The sequence below is a fragment of the Macrobrachium nipponense genome, chromosome 24 (genome assembly GCF_015104395.2).
Source record: "Macrobrachium nipponense isolate FS-2020 chromosome 24, ASM1510439v2, whole genome shotgun sequence".
In the NCBI taxonomy this organism is placed as follows: Eukaryota; Metazoa; Arthropoda; class Malacostraca; order Decapoda; family Palaemonidae; genus Macrobrachium; species Macrobrachium nipponense.
In genome coordinates, this window is record NC_061091.1 from 33049224 (window position 1) to 33062892 (window position 13669).

Here is a 13669-nt window from a genome sequence, read left to right on the forward strand (position 1 = left end):
TTTAGTGGAAAATATTCATTGAAAACAAGAAACTGGCATTTTTAGATGTTCACTAAGGCCTTTGATATTCGCCGTTATTAATGATCTTCGCCATTTCATTCCCGGTTTTGTTGTTTACAAAGTGAGCAGTGATAATAATGATAATGAAAAAGATTATGTATAGTATACATAATGAAATCAGATACCAGTAAGGTCATTCTATTTATTTACTGGAGGAACAATTCATAGTTATTCCAGATTCCCAAATTTTGGACTCATTTAAAAAAAAAGTAATGATTCGACAGGTGCTAGAATGAGGATGGTGTATTAAAAGTTTGCTTGAAAATAGAGAGTTTTATTTCAAATAAATATAGATTCTTCATTTTTTAAAGCATTTTGGAGGAGTTCTGAGAGAGATAAGGTTGTGGGTCCATGATTCTTCATCATAAGTTATCTTTAAGGAAGATGTTTATCAACCGTAAAATCCTCCAAATCCACCGAAGCCACCACCAAAACCTCCGAAGCCACCGCCATATCCGCCGTAGCCAAAGCCGAATCCGTGGGGTCTGTAGCCGTAACCGCCGAAGCCGTAGGGACTACCTCCAAAGAAGAAGCGTCGGCTAGGTTCGGGTGCTGGCAGGGCTCCAGTGACCTCCATCAGGGCAAAAAGGGCCACCAACGCCAACAGGGCAACGCTGATCTGCAAAAGGAACAAAGGAATAAATATAAGAATCTTTGAATGATTATCAAGTTTGGTTCAATACATTGAAGACTAGGCTACGTCGAGAATGGCCATGAATCTGTATAACTTGTAATGGCAGTACTTCAAAACAGTGTTTTTTCCTGTTAGATATCTGAATATTTATTATTCAACGCTAGGAATTATGAGCATATCCTTGTGTGGATTCATTTATAAGATTTGATAAGTGCAATGTTCATTTGGATTTAAACTTTAACACTTCAAAAACGGACATGAGAGTACTTGTGAAATTCATAGAAGATTAACTTGAACTGAATTACACATCATAAAACTATCAGTTGCAGGAATGTTTGCGAGTTTTATATAATAAAATTTCTAATAGAAACAAAAAATCGTACCTTTTTGCATGGTGAATAGGACGTGTTGTTTCCTTTGTGGATTCTGGAAGACTGTTCACCTTCGTGCATCGAGACGTTCCATTTATACAAAACCCGTCTCTTCGGTAGAGTTGCCGACGATCTCTATTTTTAATATTATTAAAAAGAAACCGCTGTAAAACGTCCATAGAAGCTTTTCATGGCTGCAATGTAAATACCTTTTATTCATGCAATTACACCTTTGTCGATTCTGAATACAATAATGCGCAATATTATTTTGTCTCCGGAGACATCGGCGTAGATGGAAAATTTCGGGCGTACCGATGACGACATCGGGCAAAACCCAACGGGGAACTGTCCCCTAAAGGTGGCTTTGGTTACTGGTCCTTCCTCACATTCCTTCCTAGTGATTATCATTACCTCATCAAGGCCTTTCTTCCGCTTCAAGTGATTCGTACGTATTCCCTTAACTTGACCGGACCGGATTATGGTCGTCCAGTGGAATAATTTTTTTCCTAGATTCTCTCTCTCTCTCTCTCCACACACACACACACACACACACACACATACGTACATATATATATATATATATATATATATATATATATATATATATATATATATATATATATGAGTGTGTGTGTGTGTGTGGTGTGGAAAATACATTGGTTTTCTCATATATTTACATATATAACACACACACACACACACACACACACACACACACATATATATATATATATACATATATATATATATGTGTGTGTGTGTGTGTGTGTGTGTGTGTTTATATATATGTAAATATATGAGAAAACCAATGTTATTTTCCACGGAGTAACTCTTTATTTTGTCAGTTTACTTTCTAAGTAAACGGTTCCAATATTAGATCATTCTGTGACTTTCCCAGAATGCAGAATGTTCACAATAAACTTCCGCCAGATTAATCCTATGAAGTTTGTTATATAATCTTGTGACCTTATAAAGGCGTCCACTCGGAGGGGAACAGATGCTCACAGACGCTGCTCTCGAAGTCCTTCCTGGAATTATGAGCCCTTGTCTAGTTGCGGAAGTAGTATTTTCGCTTGCTCTGGGAGTAAGCCTATAAAATACTTTGTCGTTTTTTCTGTTGTTATGGAGTGGGGGGGAGGGGGGAGGCCCTATGGAAGAGCCTATAAAGGCGTGAAAAAGGAGTTTTGTATTGAGTTGAAGTTACAGGACTTTTAGGATAGGCTATCTATGAGTTATTTTTGTTAAGAAATTCACAATTCCGTGAAAACAAATTGTTTAAAAAATATCCACAATTATATATAAAAAAAATATGTTTTTATATATAATTGTGGATATTTTTAAACATGGAGTTATTTATTAGAATGAAAATGTAAAATAAAAAAAAAATAATGTGTATGTTGAATAGTACAGAAAAATTATTTCTAAAAGAATATAGCGTATTAATTTCAATTTTCGTTGATTGAAACAAGGCTCTAGTTGACCGTAGATTTTAGTATATGTTATTTTATTTGGTGTACTGAATTTAGGCTCTTTCTGTTCGATTATTTTCTTATTTTCACTTATAACTGAGAATATATGAACGTTTTTAATTTGTGTCGTTTTTATTTGATCCTTTTTTGTTAGTATGAGCAGTACTACGTATGAATATTAATTACGAAGACCACTTCATGTTTCGTTAGGAATATAATGTTTACAACTTATGTGAGAGGGGTAGCTTGTACACGTCCGAGTAAGCTGGAGGTCGCATCATGCATTGCTCTGTTCATAGAAGGATTTTTTTTTTATTTTATTTAAATGCTTCCTAATACAAATGTTATTTGCATGTATGTTCAACGAGCGACCAAGCAAAGTTTTGTTGAGTTATGTCAAGTAAATAAAGTTCTTGTGGTTTTATTCAATTTGCTTAAAGATGACATGAAAGTAAACGATTGCCACACCAGTGTACAGACAATCGTCGTAGATATAAGAGAAAATGCTTTAGCTTTCTTTTAATTTTTCACATTGTATTTGGGTGGAAAAACTGAAATCCAGGTCCTCTGCAACACAGGTAGCTGAGCTCGTTACCTACTGGAAACGCTATATGCCAGAAGCATAGAATATTATTTGGCTTTTATGAATATTCCCTGTTAAATATGCATCATGACTCCTTGGGTCTAAGTCCAGATAGATTGTAGAGTTATGCGAAAAACGTACATCTAAGTACCCCCCGGTCCTCTAGGTTGAAACTGAAATACAAATGCAAGCACTTAAAGTCATCTGGCCTCTTAACTTATCTGAACAACTTCAATAATAGAGCGTTCACATACTATTACCCACTGTCTGTAATTCGCCCAAAGCTTCCGCTGTCGAGAAAGTATGAGAGTTTTGTAAGCAACGAAATTTTTTTTTTTTAAGTGAATGTATTGGGAGTCTCAGATGCCACTTAGTTTGGTACACAAACGTCAAACTCACTTAGTTGAGCGTTGGTACGTTGAATAGTGAAAGCTCTCTTGCATTTTGAGCACACTTCGCTGTTGATCGAAACAACGAATCATGCAGAAAGTAAACTTGAAAAAGTTATTATTAAATAACATTTATTTTAATGAAAATATAACTGTTTATAGAATGTCAAATATCAAGATGAATGCTACTTCATTCCTTTTCGTTAGAAATCTCTACGAATGCTCCTTCCGTTGTATAGTAAAATTCATTAAGGTCTTGCGTTTTAATATCTTTGCTGAAGAGTAAAATCATAAGTGTTTTCAATTACATTTAAAATTTTCTTGTTCTCTTGAAAATGTCTATTAATCCATGTAATTTTGGAAGCAATAGTTGCTTGGAATAACAACGCAAAAGGTTTGTCGTGGTTCTTCGTCTGTTACCTATTCTTAAAGACTGTGTTTTTTATTTTATTTCGTGAGGTTTTTTTTGGTTGTTTATTCTTACTAAGTTGATATGGTGTTGATATTACATTTACTACTCATGCGAGTTTTGTTCTTTTAGATGTTTAAAAAATTTTCACTTATTTGGCTTTTCGGTGTTTGTGCTCTCAAATACATCTGCAGCATTTTACATAATAACTAGTTAGTTATTGACTATGGCCTCCCATATACACCACAAAAATTGTGAGAGTGCTTTTTTTCATTATGACCTAACTCTTTGAGCCATTAATACTGATATTTTTTGTTATAGGAGGTTTCGGTATGTTCACCAAATTTGATCTTTTCTTAATTGTTTTAAGGAATGTGTCTTACACAATCCCATGTGATCGTGGAGAGTGACAAAAGGTTTTGAATCCACAACCAACAAATGTTAAATAAATGACTACAAATAACAAGATATATGAAAATGAAATATATTTCATTTTAAATTAGAGGAAAAGGAATAACATATTTAAAGTCATTTTAAAAGTTAGAATTTTATTATAATTTATAGAAAAATATACTTTTAGTTTTCACTAGCATAATTCTTTCAGTCTTATGATTTTCAACCAAAAAGTTGTTCATGGAGGCCACTGATGTTTGAAATTCCGGTATCGTCATGAAAGACAAGATGTTTATCAACCGAAGAAACCCCACCATATCCACCAAATCCACCACCGAAGCCTCCAAAGCCACCGCCGTATCCGCCATAGCCAAAGCCGAATCCGTGGGGTCTATAGCCATAACCGCCGAAGCCATAGGGACTTCCTCCAAAGAAGAAGCGTCGGCTAGGTTCGGGTGCTGGCAGGGCTCCAGTGACCTCCATCAGGGCAAAAAGGGCCACCAACGCCAACAGGGCAACACTGATCTGCAATTGGAATAAAACTCAATCAGTTTGCAAAGTCTCTATATGACCTTGAGTTAGTGCACTGCACTGTAGTTTTGAAAGAGAAGGGATAAGGATGATATGTGTAAGAGTACTAACCAACGGTATTATCATATATAAAAGGAAAAAGGATCTTAGTTTAACTGTGGTTACATAGTATGTATTTACAAAGAAGTATTTGTTTGTTTATCTATTGCTTTTCATATATATATATATATATATATATATATATATATATATATATATATATATATATATTAAGAAGTATATGTATTTGTATATATATATCTATTATATATATATATATGTATATATTAAGTTATTGTTTGTTTATCTATTGCTTTTCATATAAATATATCTATATATATATATATATATATACTATATATATATATATATAATATATGTATTTGTATATATATATATATATATATATATATATATATATATATATATAATATATATATATATATATATATATGTATAAGTATTTGGATAGTTATATATATATATATAATATATATATATATATATATATATATTATATATATATATATATATATATATATATACATCTATATTTTCTATACTATACGTGTACTAATAGATATATATATATATATATATATATATTTTATATATATATATGTATATATATATATATATATATATATATGTGTGTGTGTGTGTGTGTATGTATATATATACATATATATATATATATATATATATATAAAATCATTATTCGTTTATTTTCTAAGTATCTTAGAATGTTTTTGTATCCTTATATTATTAAATTACCAAGTTTATACTTACAGTTTTCATTGTGAATAGAGGTCTGCTTCTTTCTTTGCTGAGTCTGGAAGTGTATGTCAGTGAGCCTTGCGACCTGCTATTTATAGGAGGCTTCTTCTGGAGCGTAGAGTTGCCAACGATCTATTTTGAAACTGGAATATGAAAGAGATGTGTGTAGATGACTTGAAAAGCAGTTAAAACTGACATAAATAGCTGTCATCCAACGCCAATAACGCTCATATTTTTCTTTTTCTTTTTCCTTATTGGTAAGATTATTTTTAAAATATAGTGATTATCACGTAAGGTATATCAAAAGTACGAAAAATGCTAAGTGTAAGTGAAGGACGACCGGGGTAAAACCCGTTGCAAAACGTCCCTGCAAGTTTGAGCACGTCCATCGCAGCTCACCGCCCCCCCCCCCACCCCTCTGCCTCCCATAAGAAAGAATCTTCTTTTTCTACGACTGCTACTGTTAGCCTGTAACTCATTGGAAGGTTCCGGAGGCATCGGAACTTCGATGGGGTTTCCAGGTCCATACCTCCCCTGATTGTCTCTAGAATACCGGTTAACAAGACCTACTTCAGGGATTTTGGAAAGGCAGTTTACGGGGGACAAAGAAAAGGAAAAAGGAAATCTTCATGTTATTAAAGTCATTTTGGCACTTGTGAACCAGAAAAGGTTAGCCACAGTTACGTGAGAAGAGGTGTTATCTTTTGTCATAATATATATATATATATATATATATATATATATACTATATATATATATATATATATATATATATATATATGTGTGTGTGTGTGTGTGTGTGTGTGTGTGTATAAATATATATATATATATATATATATATATATATATATATATATATATATATATATATATATATATCAATAATTATCACATCACCGTAATTCATATAAAATTAATTCAGCTACAAATATCCTTTAATATCCAATTCGCTCTACCTCGGAACTTGATGTATTTTCATATATGTACCGAAGGGGAATTTTTTAGTTGATAATAATTTCGTCCCCTTATGGGATCGAACCACTGTCAAACGGACAGGCACGAAATCAGGACGACATTGACGCTACCGATTCGGCTAACAGCGAGGCTACAAGTTTGATACCGATTCTGACCTTACAAATCACCGTCAAACTCTGTGTTTTCGTAATTAGAATCGATGTGAAACCCCCTCTACCATGTGGAGCCAATTCGAACGTTTGACGAACGTAGCCATGTTATGAATAATTATCACATCACCGTATTGGTAACGTCAATTTTGTCCTGATTTCGTGCCGGCCCACTGGACAGTGGTTCGATCCCATGAGGGGACGAAATTATTATCAACTAAAAAATTTCCTCTTCGGTACATATATATAGAAATATTTTAATTCCGAGGTAGAGGGAATTGGATATTAAAGGACATTTGTATCTCGAATGATTTATATGAATTATGGTGATGTGATAATTATTCATAACATGGCTACGTTCGTACAAACTTTCGAATTGACTAACATGGTGGAGAGGGTTTCATATCGATTCTAATTACGAAAACACAGAGTATCGGTAACGTCATGTTGTCCTGATTTCATGCATGCCGCTGGACAGTGGTTAGATCCCATGAGGGGACGAATTATTATCAACTAAAAATTCCCCTTCGATACATATATGAAAATATATCAATTCCGGGGTAGAGCGAATTGGATATTAAAGGACATTTGTAGCTCGAATGATATATATGTATATATATAACATATATATATGTGCATATATATATATATATATATATATATATATATATACTATATATATATATATATCTATATATATATATATATATATATATATATATATATATATGTGTGTGTGTGTGTGTGTGTGTGTGTGTGTGTGTGTGTGTGTGTGTGTGTGTGTGTGTTACTACTACCTTTACTTTGTATTTATGATATATGTATTAATCATATACGTTCAAGAAAACTTGTTTATTTTGACTACCACCCTTTCTTTCCTTCTCTCGGCATTCCTAGTTGCTTCTCGTTTCCTGTTTACTTCCTCGGCCTTGTGACCGGGCTTCTTTACTTTCAGAGCTGTTCTGTGGTGGTACATTTATTTTATTCTACATACCTAAAGAGCATTTGTGAAGTATTCACAATTGCCATGTTATCGTAAGTTAAGAATTCTGTTTTATTAATATGGGTTGTTTTTGTACTTGATTAGCGAGAACAGGCATAAATACCAGCTGTCGATGGACGAAGATGCTCGGAACATTTCCCGGGATCAGCCAAGGAAGAACTTTCACAGCCTTTCCATCATGAAAACGGTGAGAGTAATATAGGTTTTTTTTTTATATAAACGTAGTCTTTTTTCCTAGAAATTTTCTAAACATTAGCAGCCTCTGAAAATTTAACAAGAAAGTTAAATGAATTATAATAGATTTCAATGCATCTTAGAGCACTGATCAATGATACTCTGCAACTGCCATGCAGCTAGTAAGGTGTGTAATGGGAAATCTCAGTATTGTATTTGTGTTCTGCAAGCAAGTGGTGACTTTTTTTATACTAAAATTATATGTATATAAGACACAGCCCACACACTCTATCTGTCTCACACACACACACTTACACACACACATAATGATCTAATCATTAGATGTAGTGTGAGTGTCTCATGGCCTATTTTCCAAAGTTGTTATCTATTACACTCAGCAGAGTCGATATCTATACCAAAGAAATCTCTTCCATTATTGGCCTAAGCATAATTTTTTTTTGAAAAAGTAAAACCAACTTGGGAATCATCTGAATTTTCAAAATTTAATTCCTTGATTCCCTTTGCAAAACAGCGTTTTCCTATTGGTGGTGGTGGCCCTTTTTGCCCTGATGGAGATCACTGGAGCCCTGCCAGCACCCGAACCTAACCGACGCTTCTTATTTGGAGGTAGTCCCTGTGGCTTTTGCGGTTACGGTATACACCCTTGGATATGGCTTCGGTTACGGAGGATACGGCGGCAGTGTTGGAGGCTTTGGAGGTGTGGTGGATATAGTGGTGGTTTCTTCAGTTGATAAAAATCTTGTCTTCCATGAAGATACGGGAATTAGAACATCAATGACCTCCATGATCGATGTTTTGTCGAAAATCTAATGTTCAGAACACTCAGTTGTTCCTATGAAAAGATGACTTATATTTCTGTAAAAACCACAGTAAAATTGTCTACCTCTTAAAATACATTTAGTACACTTTCCTTCATGTAATGAAAATAAAAAAATTAAATCCACTTCTAAGTGTTCTGAGAAGTTTAGTAAATTAGGCATTCTATAAAAGTGAAAAATACCACTTCAGTGGCTTTATGGTATTTCTGCCAATATAATAAAGAAGAGAAGCTTTATCTAAATTATTCTAAAGCAGAGCTATGCACAGTTTAAGTCTGAAAATATTCTATTATCAAGGGTGCTTTTCATATAAAAAGTAAGATCGAAAATTTGTCATACAGTTACCCAGTTTCCTCCAATAAGTAGACAGTCTGGATGAAAAGAACTTCTATCAAGACTTCATTAAGTTTAGAAAGCATCAGAAGAACGTAGATTGGTCGTAACCAGCTTTTACAAATCCACATTGAATAATAACAAAGGACTTTGTATTGTTGTAAGAAGCACATGCACGATATTTTGATTAATCAGCAACAAGTTCAGTCCGTTTGAAAGTAATTCGATTTGTGGACAGGAAGTCGTTCATGGGATCATTAGCTTAAATCTTACGAAAGAGTCAAGAAACTATACATCACCTCAGAGGTGATGAGTTCAGACACATTAAATTTGTCCTATGAAGTTCGTATTTTCTGTAGCCAGTTATTTTGTTTTGAGCTAATTCCTTATCACTTACTACCTCTCCTTTTATAACGAAGCATATTAATCAAATCACGACACGCTATAATAAAAAAAATTGTAGAAAACATGACATTATCGATAACGAACCTACCATTTTTCCAGAGTAGTGAAGAATTAGCAGTGTTTTTCTTTTTAACTAAGAATTGAAATGATAAAACCCTATTTAAGTATGACAAAAGTAGTCATGGAAATTAATCTGAAAGAAATGAGGCACTGGAATCAGGGGTCCCGGGTGGGCAGAGTACCATTTGCGGTCCCTTTTATGATGGTGGGAGGGCGAGCGAAGCGAACCAAAGGAGCCGCGGATTCAGGGGCGGGGGACGCTGTAAGGCCCCCACCGGGAAAATTTTAGAATATTAATAATTGTAGGATCCTTTTGTAGGCACCTGTAAATGCAAATTTCAGACTTAGCTATACATTATTCATAATTCTCTCCCTCTCCCTCCCACACATGACATTGAAACCTCTTGCCCAAATCCCGCTACCCAGGGGTGGCCCAAGCACCCTTCAATGGGGCCACCAGTCCCCTGGGTTAAGAGAAGGCCAGATTCATTGAATCACTTGAATGTGTATTATCTGGGCAAATGGGGCCATTATGGGGTCCCTCAGAGAATAATTAGGACCCCTATAAGCAGTAATCAATTGCCTTAGATCGGCCCTGGCCTTACCCCAATCAACGTTACCCACCCTCCTTGACCCGTATGAGAGTCTATAATGGGCTCTAACGATTGGGAGGAGCCCCCTGGAGAGCCCTATTTCTTTACATAATATTTGTGTTACATTTTAGTTCACAAAATTGGAAAGGGGGTCCCTTTAGTGAGCCCGAAACTTTCGGGTCCTAATATAAATGGGGCTCTTGACCATTTTATGGGGGGCCAACTGAATTTAGCTTGTCCTGTCACAGCAGCAATGGTTAAATTTCGTATTTTGGGGCCCGGGGGGCGATTTTAAACAGCCCATCTCCGCCCTCCCCCTCAGGAACACCACTGACTGGAATATGGAAATCGAGGCTATGAAGAATCAATAACATTATGAAGCTAATTGTGAGTAGGATATGCGGGTCGGCATTCCTTTGCTTCATTCAGTCGATGGAATGTTGTTCATCATAGACACCTCATTGACGCGGTTTTACGTTCCGTAGTGACCAAAGCATCAAGGTCTTGAGTTTTAATATCTCTGCTAAAGAGTACTATCATAAGTGTTTTCAACTAAATTTACTATTTTCTTGTTCTCTTGAGAAAGTCTATTAATCCATATCATTCGGAAGCAAAAGTTGTGTGGAGCAACAACGGGATAAGGTTTTTCATGTTGCTTCGTCTGTACCTATTCTTAACGTTTGTGAGTGTGTTTTTTTTTATTTAGATATTTGGCAATTATTTTCCACCAAAGTAAGGCTTTTTTATTATTTATTTTTATTTTTGCCTCATCAGATCCTCTTGATTTTTAAAGATCACTTATGTGAGGTCCTTTTGATTGTTTATCCTTACCAAGTTGATTGGTGTTGATGTTACATTTACTGTTGATACGACTTTTGTTCTTTTACATGTTTAGAAAATGTGCAATTATTTTGTTGTTTGTGCTCTCAAATACATCTGCAGCATATTTCATTATAAGCCGGTTAGATATTGTCTAAGGCCTCCCATGTATCACCAGAAAAATTGTGTGAGTAATTTTTTTATAAACTAACTCTTTCAACCATTAATACTGAATTGTATTATGTTATAGAGTTTTTGTGTTCAGCAATTTTAGTGTTTTCTTAATTGTTTTAAGGAATGTGTCTTACACAATCACATATGACTGTGAATATTGGCAAAAGATTTTGAATCCTTTACCAACAAATGTTATATAAATGACTACAAATAACAAGACATATGAAACTGAAATATATTTCAGTTTAGATTAGAGGAAAAGGAATAATATATTGAAAGTCGTTTTAAAAGTTGGAAATCTTATTATATTTTAATAGAAAAATATACTTTTAGTTTTCACTAGCACAATTCTTTCAGTTATGATTTTCAACCAAAAAGTTGTTCATGGAGGCCACTGATGTTCGATATTACGGTATCGTCTTGAAAGACAAGATGTTTATCAACCGAATGAAACCACCACCGTATCCACCAAATCCACCACCGAAGCCTCCAAAGCCTCCGCCGTATCCGCCGTAGCCAAAGCCGAATCCGTGGGGTCTGTAGCCGTAACCGCCGAAGCCATAAGGACTGCCTCCAAAGAAGAAGCGTTTGGCTAGGGTTCGGGTGCTGGCAGGGCTCCAGTGACCTCCATCAGGGCAAAAAGGGCCACCAACGCCAACAGGGCAACACAGATCTGCAATTGGAATAAAAACCAATAAGTTTACAAAGTCTCTATTTGGCGCTTAAGTTAGTGCACTGCATTGTAGTTGTGAGAGAGAAGGAATAAAGATATAGTGCCAGAGTACTAAACAACGTTATTATCTATATAATCACAAAATGAAGCAACGTTATAAGGATCTTAATTTTACTGCGGTTACATAGTATGTGTGGATGGCTCTTTGTTTGTGGACATTTATAAAAGAGATATTGTTTGGTTTATCCATTGCTTTTCATATATACATATATATATATATATATATATATATATATATATATATATATATATATAAAGCCATTATTCGTTTATTTTCTAGGTATCTTAAAATCTTTTTGTGCCTCTATATATAAATACTCAACTTTATACTTACAGTTTTCATTTTGAATAGAGGTTTGCTTCTTTCTTCGCTGAGTCTGGAAGTGTATGTCAGGGAGTCTAGGGACCGTACTATTTATAGGGCGCTACGTCGGGAGCAGAGAGTTGCCAACGATATATTTTGAAACTTGAATATGAAGAGGTGTGAAGATGACTTGAAACAGTCTAAACTTATATAAATAACTGTCATCCAACACTAATAACACTCAGATTATTCCTTTTCCTTCCTATTGGTAAGATCATTTTTAATATGCAGTGTTATCACGAGAGTATATGAAAGAGTTAGAAAAATGCTAAGCGTAGGCGGCGGGAAGACCGGGGTAAAACCCGTTGCAAACGTCCCCGCAAGTCTTAGCAACGTTCATCGCAGCTCCTCCCCTCACCCTCTGGGCCCTTTATAAAAGAATCTTCTTTTTCTAAACCTGATACTATTAGCCTGTGACTCATTGGAAGTCCGGGGGGCATCGGAACTTCGATGTGGTTTCCAGGTCCATAACCTCCCCTTGAATGTTGCTTGAATACTGGTTAACCAGGCCTACTTTAGGATTTGGAAAAGCAGTTACGGGGAACATAGAAATGAGAAGAAAAAGAGAATCTTGTTGTTAAAGTCGTTTAGCACTTGCGAACCAGAAAATTCTAAGCACTTCACCTAACTATATTTGCCTTTTATATATATTGCTACGAACATTATTTGGATTTACTGATATATGTATTAATCATATACGTTCAAGATATACGTGCAAGAATCCTTGTCTATTTTTACTACCACCCTTTCTTTCCTTCTCTCGAGATTCCTAGTTGCTTCTCGCTTCCTGTTTATTTCCTCGGCCTTGTGACTGGCCTTCTTCACCTTCAGACTGCCGGACCTTTAACGTCTCTCGAGCTGTTCTGTGGTGGTACATTTATTTTTTTGTTCTACATATCTAAAGAGCATTTGTGAAGTATTCACAATTGTGGATGTTATCGTAAGTTAAGAATTCTTTTTTATTCATATGGGTTGTTTTGTACTTGATTAGCGGGAACAGGCATAAAATCAGCTATCGATGGACGAAGATGCTCAGAACATTTCGCGGGATCAGCTAAGGAAGAATTTCACAGCCTTTCCATCATGAAAACGGTGAGAGTAATATACGTTATTTTATATAAACGTAGTCTTTTTTATTAGAAATTTTCTAAACAGTAGCAGCTTCTGAAAATTTAACAAGAAAGTTAAATGAATTATAATAGATTTCAATGCGCCTTAGGGCACTGATCAAAGATACTCTACAACTGTTATACAACTAGTAAGGTGTGTAATAGGAGATCCGAGTATTGTATTTTGTGTTCTGCAAGCAAGTGTGACTTTTTTATACTAAAATTATATGCATATAAGACACACACACAAACTAATGATCTATTACTTGATGTAGTGTGCGTGT

At 34.9% G+C, this 13669-nt stretch overlaps 2 protein-coding genes across 3 annotated transcripts in view; one reads left to right on the forward strand and one right to left on the reverse strand.

Moving 5' to 3' along the window:
• The window catches only part of LOC135204081 (neuropeptide-like protein 31), a 61624-nt gene that overhangs the window by 11768 nt on the left and 36187 nt on the right, over positions 1–13669 (forward strand). The gene's annotated exons all lie outside the window — the stretch shown is intronic.
• Positions 4468–13669, reverse strand: part of LOC135204069 (neuropeptide-like protein 31) — a 79144-nt gene continuing 69942 nt past the window's right edge. Inside the window, exons 1-2 of one of the 2 annotated variants that reach the window (XM_064234055.1) lie at positions 5668–5716; positions 4468–4833 (exon numbers count right to left, since the gene is read on the reverse strand). In XM_064234055.1, coding sequence (XP_064090125.1) covers positions 4531–4833; positions 5668–5676 — 312 coding nt within the window. In that variant the 5' untranslated portion in view covers positions 5677–5716 and the 3' untranslated portion in view covers positions 4468–4530. Of the gene's footprint in view, positions 4834–5667; positions 5717–13669 lie in introns of those variants that run through there. The other variant, XM_064234063.1, reaches the window with a different exon arrangement.